The 17,115-nt window shown below is 27.6% G+C and overlaps 2 protein-coding genes across 2 annotated transcripts in view; both read right to left on the bottom strand.

The window, feature by feature from the left end:
• The window catches only part of LOC107451935 (uncharacterized), a gene marked incomplete in the record, with an annotated part of 144,271 nt that overhangs the window by 71,427 nt on the left and 55,729 nt on the right, over positions 1–17,115 (bottom strand). Inside the window, 2 exon segments of the mRNA XM_043050349.2 lie at positions 2,871–3,086; positions 5,221–5,327. Coding sequence (XP_042906283.1) covers positions 2,871–3,086; positions 5,221–5,327 — 323 coding nt within the window.
• On the bottom strand, positions 6,884–13,608 carry LOC107451936 (E3 ubiquitin-protein ligase NEURL1). The gene has a single exon (XM_016068181.4). The coding sequence runs from the start codon at positions 13,012–13,014 to the stop codon at positions 11,770–11,772; it is 1,245 nt and encodes a 414-aa protein (XP_015923667.1). The 5' UTR covers positions 13,015–13,608; the 3' UTR covers positions 6,884–11,769.

Genomic DNA, 17,115 nt, shown 5'->3' with positions numbered 1-17,115 from the left:
GCCACAAAGATACTACAGCGGTTTGGTATGAGTAATTGTAGGCCAGTTCATACACCCATTTTGAAAGAGGAAGAAACATGCACTACTGAAGAAGAAAATAAAACAGTATTTCCTTATCGTGAAGCTGTCGGTGCATTAATGTATCTTATGATGGGCACTAGACCTGACTTGGCATACGCTATTAGCGTTTTGTCACGTAAATTAGAAAATCCTGCCAAAGAAGATTTTATCAAAGTAAAACGTGTATTTCGATACATTGCGAGTTCCAAGCAAAAATGTATTATTTATAAATCAGGCTACAAACCCGGAATTCTAGAATGTTTTAGTGATGCTGACTTTGGAGGCTGCTTGAAGACAGGAAGATCGACGAGTGGAGTTTTAGTTTTGCATGCAGGTGGGGCTATATCTTGGTTAAGTCAGCGTCAAACTATGGTTGCAATATCAACCACAGAGGCTGAGATAGTTGCTGCAAATGAAGCCGCAAAAGAATTAATTTGGCTTAAAAGACTCTTCAATGGAATTTCCTCCTTGACAGAAGTGCCAACAATTTTTGTTGATAATAGTGCAGCTGTCAGATTGGCTCAAAATCCCGAGTTTCATCGTAGAACGAAACACATCAGTATAAAACATTTCTTCATTCGCGAAAAGGTTTTAGAAGAAGAAATTAGTGTGCAGCAGATCTCAACGGAGGTGCAAACTGCAGATATATTGACGAAGCCCTTGCCTAAGCCAAGACTTTTAAAGCTATGTGAAAAGATGGGACTCTTATGAACTCTTAACATTTAAGTGTTACTTAGAAATTAGTAGTTTAGTTTTTTTTCTTTTTAACAAGGGAAAGTATTGATGTAGATGTGTTAATAAGAAAGAAAAAACATTGGCATTTACATATTTAGGAAATCTGGGAACACATCAGCACTACTAATTTAACTTTCACCTATGAAGCCCGTGCTCTTTATTGTTTTTATATATATTACGATCGTCGTTCCATTTTGTTTATTTTTTGTAGTACACTGAATAAATGGTTAATTTAACTTAAAGATGTCATGTTCAGTCAATACTTGCATAACTCAATAATTTCTACAAAATCTGTATAATATGCTTCAATTTAAATGCTACCTGCAACATTGCCTTTCTATATTTTGTTGTAAATATTTCAGAAGCAACCATTAAAGTCTTAGAAATGTGGCTTGTTATTGTGTGGCTTGTTATAGTTCAAAATGAAGAATAAAACAAAGAAAAATTATAGACATATGAAAAAAAGGGGGGGGGGATAATAAGTAAAAAAATAACAAACAACAGTTTTAAAAAAAAGGAAGAAAAAAAAGGATGAAATTTTATTTAAAAAACCGGAAAAAAGATATAATCTTTTCATCAGCCCACACGATTATATCCGCAAAACAGAGTGCTTTCTGATATTGTATCAATAAAACCAAAGCAAAATATATTAATACAATAGTGTGAGGAGCACTCAAAAAATTTTTCTATAAAAATTACTACAAATAAAATAGAACACAAAAAGTAAAAATAACATGTAAAAACAGAAAATAAAATAAAAGAAAAGAAAAAACAGCATAAAAATGAACTATAAAGCGAGTAGCGAAATCAGATCAACTTACATGGACGGGAAATTTTTCAAGAATGATTTAAAAATGTTTTCGCAGAAAGATTGCCAGATTACAAAATATGAAAACAAAAGCGCAAATTGAGTGTAACAAGAGGGTTTTAAAGTGTCGTTCCTACTGCAAATAATTTTAGCCACGGATTTGCACGAAATGGATTACCACATGGAAAAATTAACAAAGAAAAAAATTTTAGTACGTAATTTTAGCCACGGATTTGCCCGAAATCGATTTGCACATGGAAAAGTTGTATAAATAAATAAAGAAATTTTTAGCAAACAATTTTACCAACGGATTTGCCCGAAATGGATTTGCACATGGAAAAATTGTATAGATTAACAAAGGAAATTATTTAGTAAAGGAATTTTTAGTAAATAATTTTAACCACGGATTTGCTCGAAATGGATTTGCACATGGAAAAATTATATAAATTAACAAAGAAATTATTAAGTAAATAATTTTGGCAATGAAACTAATTGTTTTTCTTAACTTTCTTCGTGTTTTCTTGTATTTATTTATTTATTATATATATATATATATATTATTTTTTTTTTTTAAAAAAAAAAAACCTTGTTTTTAACCAGTGAGGTAAACAGTCTATAGGTCAGAGTTCCATTCTTACCAGGCTATTTCTTCAAAAGTTACCAATAAGTAAAAAATAATGAATAATACTGATATAATACAAATAGGAACCAGTTAACCAAAAGCAGGATAGAGTATACTTTCAGATACATAGACTAAAGCAAAGCCGGAGTAAAAGGGTACTGTTTTTTTAAGCAAAAAGGCTTTGGTATTTTCTTTTTTTAAGATCTAATCAGTTTAGAAAGTTTTTTCACAATAGTTAGTTTGATTAATTATTTGACTCACTATACTTAGCTATAATTTTAGAGAAATTTTGATATAGGTGTCATTGGTCAAAATATATATATTATTAGCTAAATATATAAACACTCTTTTTGCTCAAATTTTGAGAAAGTTTTTCAATATATCGTGTTAAATAATAGGGAGCACAATTGTGAATTATTTGGAAATTTGTATATTTTTTTGATATTTCACTCCTTATTAATATTAAAAAGATAAGAATTAATAATACTTTGACATTTATATAAAAGTAATAGAGACTTGCAATACTACAAACAAATACCATAATTTCAATATGTTCTTGTAAAAAATTTAAAAGAAAATAAAGTATAAAATTATTTTATTCATTCATTCAATATTGTCACCTGAAATTTTTGAAAACAAACATACCTGTTGGACAAGCTTCCATTTGGCACATGAAAGGTAAAAGGGTTTCACACATTGTTAATTTCCAAAACTGCGAAGATGAATCAACAATGGCTTGGACACAACTGCCATCCTGCGGCCTCGGTTGATCTGTGGCCCAAAAGCCCATATATAGTGATATGAAAGAACCACTTGCTGATTCTAATGTATTTGTTGAAAGATCATCAACAGTTATTAAACCTATAAAAATATAAATGCAAAATTCAACAATACGAGATAAAAGCATCAAATTCATATGGTAAATTTAATTCAGCACTAATATTTTATTTATTTATAGAAAACTGTCAAATAATAATGAAACTTTTAACGATGAACTTTTTCATGATAAAAATAATAATTTTCTACTTTAGAATTAAAAATGATATTGTATTTTTTTAGATATGGATGGAGTTTTCTATCCTAAAGAAGTTGGGGCTTTTCACTTTGGTCATTTTAAAGTTACTGTATTGGTGTATTTTTTCCCCATCCAGCTTAACAATGTCAAGAGCATTGTGAGACTGATAAACCATAAACAAATAAGAGGGGGGAAAATGAATGAAAAAATTTATTTTATACTTAAATTTCTGATAATACCTACCAACAAGTACATCAAAAAATTAGTAAACATGTGATTTGAGGGATAATGAAAATGTCAAAATAATATGAGAAAAAATTTGTAACAAAAAAATACCATCCTGTCATGAAATCTTCAACTTTCCTCGAATTTAATCATAACTTTCTTCGAAATTTAACTTTATAATCAGTTTTCAAACAAAACTTATAATCAATGCGTAGAAGAGAACAAAATATCTAAACAAAGTTTTTATGCCTTATGTGTACAAAACACCCTTAACTTTAAAAACCTGAAACAGTGAAAACTTAAAATTTGTCTGGTTTAAATTTGTATTAAAAACCTCATCCATATTATTATTTGGTGCATGCATTCTGATTATATATATATATCCTGGTGTGTATTATATTGTTGTGAAAAGCTGATTTCAGGCAGATATTGAATTCTCCAAGTGTCAGTTAACATTTTCATATTCACTCAGTGTATATCCAAAATAATTGCTACAGTACTATTTGTCTTGCATATCAATAAGTGCTGTCAATTAGTATACATTGATAAAAGAGTAGTAAAAAACAAGGATTTACTTAAGAAATCAACAATCCATTAGACTTTTCCAAGATATTCTGATATAAACAGTTTTTGAGCATATTTCAAACCCATTTTATGAGCTTGTCATCATATACAGACAATAGAAATAATAGCCTGGTTATTCAATATTAGGTATATCCTTGATGTTTTGCAGTGGTCGGAATTCAACAATTTTGGTCTTTCAAAGTAACATATGCACTAACACAATGACAATAAACCCTTTACTTAAATAGTCAAAATTGGAAATTTATTGTCAATTGATATCCTGTTTTTTTGCTTGAGTATCAAGCTTATAAATTTACATATTAATTCACTCATGTCAGATATGTGCATATACAATAAATAATAGGAATCCAATTCCTACTCTTTTATTTGATTATTCAATGTTTTTAATTTGTAATCAATTTGATATGTATCATAATCAATTCATCATATGATACATAATCAATTTGATATGTAGTTCATCATTTGAGTATCCAGCTTAAAGACTTGCTATATTGATTAACTTATGACAAAAATTATACTTTCATTTCTAAGAAAAATGAAAACATAAAATTGAATGTGGTTAAATCTGAACTAAAAAATCACTAATTCAGCAAAGCTTCAAGGACAAATTTTTTAATTGTATTAATATTTTTCGAAATTTTAAAATTTCATGTCTATCTGGGTCAGGCAGCTGCAAAACTTATTAACTTCAATTTTGGAGGAAAAAATAAGTTAAATATAATTACAAAACGTTAAAGAAATCTTTCAATTTTAATTCCCTTAATATTTTAATTTCTTTGAAAAGAAAACCTCCATATGCTTTGCAAAATAGTTTATAACATTTTATCCACCTTTCATTACAGCTATTGACAGGTTTAAACGTAGTGCTACTCAAAGTCATTCTATAAATCAATCATCTGTAAAACATTATTTTAATCAAAAATTAAACTTAAATGTAAAATATCCAATTATTGAAGAATTTATTTTTTTAATCTTGGAAAAATATTTTCAGTTTAAAGAAAACTTTAATAACTTAAAACATTTTAAACATATAATCTTTGCGTCAAAAGAATTATCATAAATAAATATTAAAAGATATGTATTAATTTTCCATTTTATCTAGAAATATAGAGATGAAGGATATTTTCAACACTACTTTTTAAAAAAAGAAAAAAAAAATGATTTTCTTACCTAACCAGTAGGTTTTTTGTCCCATATCTTTCAAGTTAGATGAAGCAAGACTTTGTGTATAATTATTTTGCCAGAAATTTTCCACCAACGATAACTCACTGCCATATCTATAAAAAAATACACATATTTTTTACTTAAATAATGCATAAAAAATATATTCCAGAAAGATTAAGACTTAAATGATTTTTTAGCAATAATGCACTGCCATATCTAAAAAAGAATTTATATGTTATTAGTCTAGTAACAACAAATTGCATTGATATATACATATATGTCAATATTTTTAAATACAGAGTTTCAGCGACACAAAATTGATACCCAGCAAGATTCAGTGGATTTCTTTAGAAAAATCCTCTCTTAAGCCTTTTTTTTATGTCCTGACAATTCTTCCACAATTAAAGTTTGATATTATTTTATAAGTCTGAGTGAAAGTTAAAAATATGTTGCAGTTTCTAATACCACTTGCAGGTACCAGCAAACCTGCTTGGTGAAACCAAGTGTATTTAAGGCAAACGGTGCATCTTTTGTCCTTCAGTGGAGCCATCTATGGCCAAGAATATGACTTCAGCCACACATCACAGCTCGTTTATAGGGTGGTTCGATCATGCATCCATCTACAGATTGTAATTTAGACCTGAACCAGAGAATGATCAATCTCTAATTCAGTAAACCCAGAGGTATTGATTTGCATTGATGGGATCATAGAGGACTTTGCGACCTGGCAGATTAAAAGTGCACCAGTCACCATTTACTACACTGAAGTCTTCGGCCAGCGGGGATCCAACTCATAATCTCTTGGACATGGGTTTAACGTCCTATCAACCAGACTATCCTGGCCTAAAGTTGAAAAAATAATTGGCATTTGTTACACCCATGATAAATATTTTGAAAAAATTTAAATGGTCTCTAAGATTTTGTTCAGTTTTTTAGTTGTCGACATGTATAAAAGATATCTCACAAATTCTTAATAAATTATTTAAGGAAAAACTAGAACAAACTTCTACAGTAAGCTTACACTATTTAGTTTTCAGAAAACTTAATTTTTAATAATTAAAAGAATTATCTTTCAAATTTCAATGTAAAACTTAAAATATTTTTGTTCAACAATTTACACAAAAAATATTTTATTCAAAAGTATAAATTTTTTTCACTTCGATATATTTTTAACAGCACAAATCAATATTTTTTAGAATCAATACTTAAGCTAAATTTTTATAAGAATTTTTACTTAAAATTATGGTTTTGATTTAAATTCCTTTCTTATTTGCAATACTTAAATAAGGTTTCATTCATGTAACAGGTGTCTCAAAATTTCTTTGAAAAAACAGAAGAATGTGGAAATGAATGGTTTAAAAAGCCATAAACAGATGACACTGCTCACTGAGAAAAACTTTAATACAATGCCCTTAAAATATCATTTACAGAAACATGAGGCAGACCGAGAACATAATATACAGACACCCTTAAAGCAGCTCGGTTGGAATGGTCACAAATACAGCAGAAAAACATTGCATTTTAGTTTTTCATTTCCGGATAAATGAATCATCTGTTGAAAACTTATTTTAAAAGTTGGTAAACACAAGTAATAAGGTTTCCTACGCAGAATGCTGCAAACAGTATAAATACACAGAATAAATAATTGCCAAATGATTTCCAAAGCAAGTTAAGAAAAAATATATTTTATTAAAAAGCCTTTGATTATAATATAGCAAAGAGTTACAGAAACTTCACAAGGAGACACACAATGTTTCAAGCATGAATCAAATTTAAAAAATTATTTCTGTGGACTTATTACTTATTTTTATTTTGACACCAGGTAACTTAAGTTATTTTTAAAAATTAAATAAAAAAGAAGAAAAATATTGATATGTAATAAGTCTACATCATTTTCCTTACTAAACTAAGCATTAGAATTTGAGTGATAAATTATTTGGTAGTTTCATTATAATTGTATAAAATCGAAAAAAATTGTTGCATTTAATACACAATTTTTAGCAACATGGAACACCTCTTCCTTAAGTATTCCCACTTGTTAAAACAAAATTTATTTCCACTATTTGAACGAAACTTTTATAACCATTTAACTTTTTCTTCTTGTGTGAAACTTTTGTTTATACAGTTGACATTGGCCTTAAAACAAGTATATTACGAAAAAAAGGAAAAGGTATAAATATCTAATAATTTTGTTTCCATAGCATGATACAGATATCACAAATATACAGAAAGATTAAGCTTATCACAAATTTTCTGCTATAATAAATACAAATTGAAGTAATCAAGAAATAAACACTTTCATACACTTTAATTAACTTATTCATTTTCAAGTCAAGTAAAAATATCAAGTTCATTTTTTTTTTTTTAATTCCACTTATATGAATCATTAAGTGACTATTCCTGCCACACAAGTCAAGAAGCCAAGTAAAAATATCAAGTTCAATTTTTTTTTTTAAAATTCCACTTATATGAATCATTAAGTGACTATTCCTGCAACACACAAGTCAAGAAGCCAAGTAAAAATATCAAGTTCAATTTTTTTTTTAAATTCCACTTATATGAATCATTAAGTGACTATTCCTGCAACACACAAGTCAAGAAGTCAAGTAAAAATATCAAGTTCATTTTTTTTAATTTTAAATTCCACTTATATGAATCATTAAGTGACTATTCCTGCAACACACCCATAAAACTATTTTCATCAATAATCTATCAGCTCAGTTACTATAAAAAAATTAATAAAAGTATCCATTTTATCCTAAAATCTTATCATTTATAAAAATTATAAGTAGTAGCTTAATTTGTGGTGCAGGGTAACCATCATTTTCATGTCAAAATAGGTTACATGATTTTATCATGAATAATCTATTTTCATTTTCACTTATTAATTAGTTGGAGTAAATTATTTAATCTATGTATTTTAACTACCTAATAAATATATTATTTCAAGGTTGTAAATAACCCAAAGCAACCAAGTTTTTTTTTTCGGATTTAAGTCAAGTTTTTTTCCTCACATTTAATTGAGTTTTTCCTCATTCTTTTATAGTTTAAGAGTTAATCTTGCTGCATCAACAAATACCTTAAATTTGATGAATAATTAAGCCATTAATTAGTAATAAACAATAATTACTAACAAAATTTAGATTCAATGAAATTTTCATTGATAAATTAGCAATAATATTTTTACTGACCGTTATAGGTCGGTGAAAGGTACTATACTTTAAAAGCATAATTTAAAACTGTCGGTAATAAGAGTCACAGGTCGGGAAATAAGTATTTAAGATATATTTTTTATAGATAATTTTCCTATTAATTGAATTGTGATATTCTAAAAATATTATATATTGTGTTTTGTTATAGGATTAGTTTCAACTGTATTGTGAATTAGTATCTCAAATTCTTGTGAGAATATCTTACAAAAGGTAGAGTATCTTACAAAAGGTGAGAATATCTTACAAAGGTACAGCAAAACAATACATCTAATAAGTATTCTAACATAAATTAGCACCGTCAAATTTGAAATGAAAATACACTGTTTACAGCAAAACAATATCAATATATTGTGAAATTCCACCTGTGAAATAATGCTTGCCCAGCGCCATGAACATAGCCATTGTATTTAAAAATCAAAGTTAAAGCTTAATTATTTCATATGTTAATTAAAACGCCACTAAATATAAAGTTTGGTAAATGTACAGAAGTACTTCCTAAGAAGTTTATTTTTCATTTTGTTTTTACGAAGGGCTCTAAATCAATTTGGTGGTGAATTTCTCAGATGGGCAGTTAGACTTCGAGAATTCTAAAAACTATGACAGTTTGTTCTATAGCTAACTTATTCTTTTATTACCAGGGGTCTGTCCAGACACTTTATGAAAGGTCAGTTTTTGTAAAATTGTTAAAAAATTACTCGCAATTTGTGAATATAAAATAAAAGTTAAAGTCACATTCTCTCAACCAAGATCCGCTTTTGTGAATTTGTGCAAATAGGGTCCGTTATTGTAAAAAAACTTTTTCAAGGAGTTTTTAAATTGTAAAGACATACAAGATTATGCTCAACACTGTAAAATTATAATTAAAAAAATTAAATTTTAAAAAATTAACAGCAATTGTAGCTACTAAATTAGCGATGCAACATATAAATATTTGGTATTTAGCTTATACAGCGGGACACAGAATATTCATTTCAGAAGAATAAAGGAAGAAGCTTCTGCCGAAGACAAAATTTAGTTCGTTTACATCTGTCTTTCGCCCCCCTCCTCGGGAAGGGTTTATTCAATTAACAAAGCAATAATGAAGATAAAAAAATTTGTGAAGGGTCCGATTAAATGATAAATTATTTTGTGAAGGATCCCTTTTTAAGTTAATTTATTTTGTGAAGGGTCCGTTTTTATGAAAATATCCGTTAACGGACCTAAATTTCTTCTAAACAGACCCCTGAATACAATGAATTTTTTTGTGTCTCAATAGGTACATTTTAAAATATAATAGTTATTAAATAAGCATAATACACATACAACACAATCAGGGTTGGCAAGGTTTAGGACAGAATGGATTAATCCACGGTTTAAATCCTGGTTTAAACCGCCCTGTCCAAAACCCTTTTACTCAAATTATGTCACAATTTTATCTCAACAATATTTAAGAGGTAAAATAAACATAGAACTAATAACATATTGATAATTAAATATACTAGAGAATATTTGTTTTAAAAGTATAATGTTTTATTAATATTGTTTGACTCTTCAATTTAAACAAAGGAAGATTAATCAGTAATCAAATTCAATTGGTCCTCTCATTCAATAGTATATAACTGAAGTTTGGCCTTGCCATACAGGTTAAAATATTAGGGATTAAGTGCTTGGTTCGTCATAAACAGGTTTATTTATCTATAGTACTATTCAAGAATACTTTTATTTCATTCATGTTCAATTCTTTTAGCATAGTGGTGATACATCACCAGTGTCAGTAACTGAAACTGATGTTATGCCCTTCAAAACTGTTAATACATTTTTCAGTTATTTTGTATTTTCAATTTAAACTAATATATTTATATTTAAAAACAATTTTTTTTAAAAATAGATGTCTTTTTTATCATCCTGTGAAGCAGAAATTATAACATTTTTTAAAAAAAATATTGTGAAAAATAAAAGGTTAATTTTTGAACAAATTTAGTATTTCTTTTAAAGAAAAATTATTATTTTTTAATATTGCCATATTTATCCTTACGCAAAAATATTATTTATCAGTATTAAAAGCATATTTATATTTAAAGGATTAGGTATTCACTTTTGTTGTTCAATGAATTGTGAAGTTTCAAAAATTATAAACCTTTTCCTATTATATTATATTATTTTAATAAGTTGTAGTAAATTGTACAAAAAATATCAAACATTTATTTATACATGTAATTATTATGTGTACAATGGTTACACCTATAGAATTTTTACCTTTTACCCAAGTTCAAGGTTTTGGACATTTTAAGACAGTTTTACCCAGTTTAAGACAGTAAAACCAATGTGTCCTGTCCAAAACCAGCTTAGGACGTCCAAAACCCCAACCCTGAACACAATTCACAATATCACATTTGAAAAAAACCTTAAACTTTAATTAATTAGCATTTTATTCTTTTCGGTTGTGTAAACTTAAGGAGGAATTTGCTTCTTATGATCTCTAGAAGTAAAAATTTATAGTTTGTTTTCCAAAATACAAAAATATTTTAAATGCTTATAGGTTCAAAAAGGCACTTTTAATTGTAGATACAAAGATAAAAATACATTGATAATGATTCGTTGGAATTGTTTAAAAAATCGAGTAATACAAGATTAATTAGTAAATAAGAGTCGAGCATTTCAATTACATTAATGTATTTCTAGCCTTAAAAGCATAACGAAATTAGGAAACAAATACAATTTAACCATTAAATAGAATTCCAACTTTTAACTATAATTATGTATGAAATAGCATTAAATATATAAACATATGTGCCATGTGATTTAAACAGATTCAATAGTAAGCCCACAATTACATACACTAGAAATCAATATATCATAATTATGAAAAACCTTTAAGCTAGGTTGGCAAGTTTTTGGCAATTGATGGTTTTACGCATAACACGTGATCACAATACAAAGTATAACTAGTTTACCATAAATAACATATTTATTAGGACCAACTCATTTCTTCTGATATTTCTGTTTTTCATAAAATAAATCATTACAATTTTTTACAATGCTACGTTAAAATGCTCTTAAACTTTTCAATTCGACTCCGAATTTGGAAATATGCCTCAATTTTTGCAATCCTATATCCAATCCATATATCATTACAATCAAATCCATTTTTAACTAAATCTTTTGCTAATTTTAGGAATTACTATTAATAACATAATAAAAATACTAAATAAAAATATATTGAATTCTGTTAATAGTAATGCATATGCAATAACAATTTAAATACAATATTTTTATAGTACTCTACAATATAAAAAAATTACGTTAAAAACTTTTATAAATTTGCTCTCGTATATAAATCTAAATTCAAAAATAATTTCACCATTTAGGTATAAACTCTAATAACATCTTCAATACTCGTACGACAAACTGGACAATTATCACTCTTATTTCGCATGAAGTTAGCACATTCATAGCACATGCACATATGACCACAACGATACAATGTACAGTTAACTAGATTATCACAGCAAATAACACATTCACCAATACTTAATTCTCTTGAAACTCTACGCTTTGGTTTTTTCTCTACAGGAAAGGTTGTTATTTCGTTAAATTCTTTTATAAGATCTGCATACTCTTTTTCTGATGACCCCATTAAACATATTTTCACAATGGCACCACTTAATTTAAAAAACAACCACAAAGGTCGGCTTGTATCAACATGTAACTTAGACGAAACGGCATTGGCATTTCTTGTGACTATAAACACACCATCAGTTTTCAGCATAAATGTCACAATATCATCACGATCATAGCAGCAAGTATCTCTTTTAAGGACCCAATAGTCTGATGGCAAATCTATCAGATCTGCACCATTTTTTGGCAGTGAATTAACTTCTATAGTAGAAGGATCACTAGATGTTAATCCGTATTCAAATAGGCCTTTAATCCATGGATCAAGCGTAAGGATTTTAATGACTACTTTTTCATCAAAATGCATTGGCTTGCCACTAAAAACATAAGCATTAGACATGCCATTTTTCCTGGTTGCAATTGTTTTACTATCATCTAATTGAACATGCACCCCATGTACAGCATGAAAAGTTAAATCAAAATCGGATAATGATTCTTCTTTGAAAGGATTAGATACCAGTTTAACTTTTACAGTGTTGCCATAGACATCAATAACTCCCCAAAGTTTATGTTTAATGTCAACTTTAGCTAAGAGTAACGTTTCTTTACCATCATTATGTTGATAGTAAACATCTCCTTGGCTGTTCACATAAAAGGAAATTAAAGAATCTTTCTTGTTTAGAGATTCTGGTAAAGCTTTCGCCCAGTTACCAGGTAATGAAATAAAATCTGGACATGAATGTTGAGGAATAGTCTTCATCGATTTAGGATCATTTTTAGTGAATCCTAATCTAAATGCTCCACTCCAATTTCTTGCTGTTTCTACGATTTTTAGGAAGACAACTTCATCGACCATTACTGGACGATCCGTAAATGTGAGACCATTATTGAAGCTATCAGTTCGATGAGCAACTTTATCCTTTTCTAATAGTTTTATACTACCACCACAAACTTTATGAAAATGTAATGAACGAAGATTCTGTCTCACAGCCATGCCTTTTTAATTTAAAACTATAAATTGTCGTAGATAATTACTCGTGAATTAGTCGTAAAACTATATTGGTGTTTATAAGACATCGGAATTAAGTCGAAACAGTATTTCCATTAGTTAACTTCACAAATGAAGACAAAATATTCAGTTAAATAGAAAAGACCGTTTACACAAATTTCAATGAAATATAAATTCGTTACTTTTTTAACAAGTCAATAGTAACCGAATATTCTAATATTACTTAAATTCAGAAGTGAAACCAAATTTAAATAACGACGCGTGTTGCGCAATCATACCGTTAAATGATACTTTTATATATAACGTTTCCTGCGACCTGTTTCGGCGAGAAAAAGTTATTCAATGATAAGCTAATCACAGACAAACTATAAAACTAGCTTGTAGCTTCCATAGATATAATTTTACCATATCTTCTGGGATGGAGAAACTTTCATTCTTTTTAAACTCACAATATCACACTATTTACAGAGAGGCTAACGCCTTGCTTTTATGCCGATTTTAGTTATTGTCGTTAGGAGAGAAGACAAAATTTGTAAAGCAATAGTTTCTGTTATTTATATGCAAACAACTATAAAAAAATTCAAGCAATAAGTCCTAAATATAAGCAAATAAATTTTAGAAGAAATCTCTGCTACTCAAGAAAACATTCTCTTCTAATCTGATAACCTGTCTTGCGAGTAAATTTCATGTAGAGAAAAGACAAGGTCATTTTCGAAGCATAGCAAATGGAAGTGGAAGAACAAGCCACGTGATAATTTAAAAAATAAAAATGTATTCGTTGGAGGAAAGTATTAAAATAGACGTAAAAAATATTTACTTGAGGAGAAATTTTTTAATTAACAATATAAACAACATTTTATTTATATATTATTACTTTAAAGAATAATTATTCTTCTAAACATCTATGCATATAAACCACTCCATTAATATTTCTCAGTTAATGAATACAATAATTATGCTTTAAATTTAGTGACAACATTTATTTTAATTCATAAAAACGTTATTTAATAAAAAAAAAAGAAAAAGAAAAACTGATGATAAAGGGAAGAAGAAAAAAAAAACGAGAAAAAAAAAACGGATAATAATGGTTAGGAAAGCTTGAGTTCTAAAACGGTGTATGTATTACAAATATATAAGTCAAAGCAGATAATATTTAATATTTAGATCATTATTTATTAATTTTTGTATTCTTTAACACAAAAATAAATAAATCCTTTTTGTATTTTTTTTTGTAAATTTTTCTTGCAATAACATTTTTGAAAGTAAACAAGCACATGTGAAGTAACACCAACTATAAATATTAAATACCAATTTGCTTTAAAAAATGTACAGCTCAAAAAAAGAAAAAAATTCGATGAAGCAAATAAAGTCTCCCGGTCAATAAATAAAAATTAAGAATAAAAAAAAAAAAGAAAATAAGCAAAAATATTATAAACAAAAAAAAAAAAGAACGAAGATTCTGTCNAAAAAAAAAAAAAAAAAAAAAAAAAAAAATATGGAGGGAAAAAAAAATAATGGGCGAGCTGCTATAAATTAAATGAAGAAAAAATATAATGAGCAAAATTGATATAAATAAATAAAAAAACAGCATGAATCAACTAATGGTATTTATTCATCGAATTCTATCACAAATAAAATTCTGGAAGGGGAGTAATGTGGCGTAACTACCACTATGAATATTGAATACCAATTCATTAGTATGTAAGACGTGTTAACTTGATTCTATCTTGAGGTACCTTTTGATAGATGAAGGTTGACATAGTTGATTTATTATTCCCCTCACACACGTTTAAATTAGAATTTATTTTACATCTTCTATATTCATAAAATTTGTAAGTCTGTTAGTCGGTATGCGTGGATAGATGTACTCTAATAGCTCGCGAAAACGGGTGCACGGATTTGGATAACGCTTTTTCATGTAAATAGCAAATTTTTTCGGGGTAGCTTTGTTAAAAAAGAGCAGTTGCAAATTTTCCGTGATGCGTAGCTTGCTTGCAATATCGAAGTCAAAATCATAGTTGAAGCACAATTTTACAAATTATTCTCTGAATGATTTGTAAAATTGTAAAAAAAATATTCCCTGATATCTTCTGAAGAGTGAATGAATCCTTTTTTTCGTCTTTCTGTAGAAGTTGCACAGATTTTTTAGATTATTATACTATTGCTTGTAATGGAATGTAATAGCTTGTAATGCATCGTTACAAAATATTTATCTATTAAATTAAAAAACAAACAAATGCAGATAAAATCTAGGTAAAAAGTAAACTATATGACCTTAAATGTAAAGTGCCGTGCTTGAAATAAATATTAAATACCTAAGTCATTTTTTAACCATATTTATAAGGCTTTCAATTTAACTCTTTCTTTCAAAAAAAAAAAAATAATAATAATAATTGACTTATCTTGTTAATATTTGACATACATTTGAAATCCATAATTATTCCAGAGCTATAAAAATTCAACTATTATTGATTCTATTATATTAAATTATAATTAGTTAGAAGAAAAATATGCTCATTTGAATGCCTTCGTTGAAAAACATGTATATATTTTTATTTTCATAAATTCAGCATGTTTACTTCATGTTTTGTATGTTTTCAATGGATTGCTATACCGGGCATAAAATTCTGTTCTAAAGATACTAGCTAGTCTAAGACTTTGGCATTTCACTATTCTCATTCATGAAAAATATGAAAGACTTTGGCACTTCACTATTCTCATTCATGAAAAATATGAACAATTGTTTAAATGCTAACAGATGTAGTATAAAAAAAGATTTAGTGACAGAAACCTTAAAAGAATGAAGAACTTAATCAGAAAGTGTTTATTGCAATAATAATAATAATAATAATAAATCAAAATAAGGTAGTCAAAAGGTTTCAATGTTTCAGAAACATTTGTTTTATGAGTAAAAAGTGGGCAACTAAGCATTTTTTTGTTTTAAATTGAAGAATGTCGAAAGGCATTATTGCAAATCAAACGACGTCGCTTAATTTCAAGTAACTAAGTGTTGCTGGATCGAGGCACGATAACCTACGCAATTTAACTATGTGGCTATATTAGATAAGCGTATATAGGTTAATTCAAAACTCAACACTTTGGAAAATGAAATTTACTTGCCTGCCTTAAATATTTGATCCAATGAAATGCAGGAGAATGAAAAATTCGCTTCCTTTGATACATGACATATTATTCAGTTATTATAAATATTGACTTCTTTTTTAAAAACAATTTACTATCCCAAAAATTAGGCGGGATTTGAGATGAAAATCAGAAGTGAATTTAAAGAGCTTAAAAAAAGAAAATAAAAAAGAGATAAATATATAAAGTGTTGAGACTCTTTAAAGAATTAAAAAATAATAAATAGGAAAAAAGCGGTGCCCTTTCTTATTTTATGTATTTTTTTAAGTAACTATACAAAAGTACTATATCACGATGCACAGTTGTTTTGCAAAGTTACTTAATTTTTTCGTGCTGGGTGTTAGTTTCTTTCTTGTCTCTTAATCAACCGTTTGACCTACTGTTTGACACCATTTATTATTGGCATAATCCGTATCTAAATGGATATGTAGGTGTATTGAGTTTTTGCCAATAGTTTCCTAATGAAAGAACCATCATAGAAAAAATAAAAACATTAACAAATAATTTTTCAAATTTATTTGTATATTCTAATTCTTCCTAAAGTTACACTTTAAGAATTAATTTATATGTATTTTTCAAAAATTAATAACATCGGTATAAATTCATAAATAATAAACAAAGACACTATTAAAAGCTACACTGTTAAAATTCGTAAACTATTTTCATATTTTTGAACGCATTGAACGGCATATTTGCTATTCCTTTTTATGTGATAAACTGGATGAGTTAGATAGTAATTCACAATACTATAATTAAACTTACGAGGAAACTTGCCAAATTTAACACCTAACTGAGTTTGAAGTAAATTCTCATGGTAATAATGCTTCAAGGTATATTATTCCTCAAGTGTTCAACTATGATCCGATTTATCTGAGAGAGTACAGTAAAAATAATCTGCATATACTCTAATGTGGAGTATATATATATATATATATATATACATTT

This window comes from Parasteatoda tepidariorum, chromosome 8 (genome assembly GCF_043381705.1).
Source record: "Parasteatoda tepidariorum isolate YZ-2023 chromosome 8, CAS_Ptep_4.0, whole genome shotgun sequence".
Classification (NCBI taxonomy): Eukaryota; Metazoa; Arthropoda; class Arachnida; order Araneae; family Theridiidae; genus Parasteatoda; species Parasteatoda tepidariorum.
This window is presented reverse-complemented; position numbering and strand designations above follow the sequence as displayed.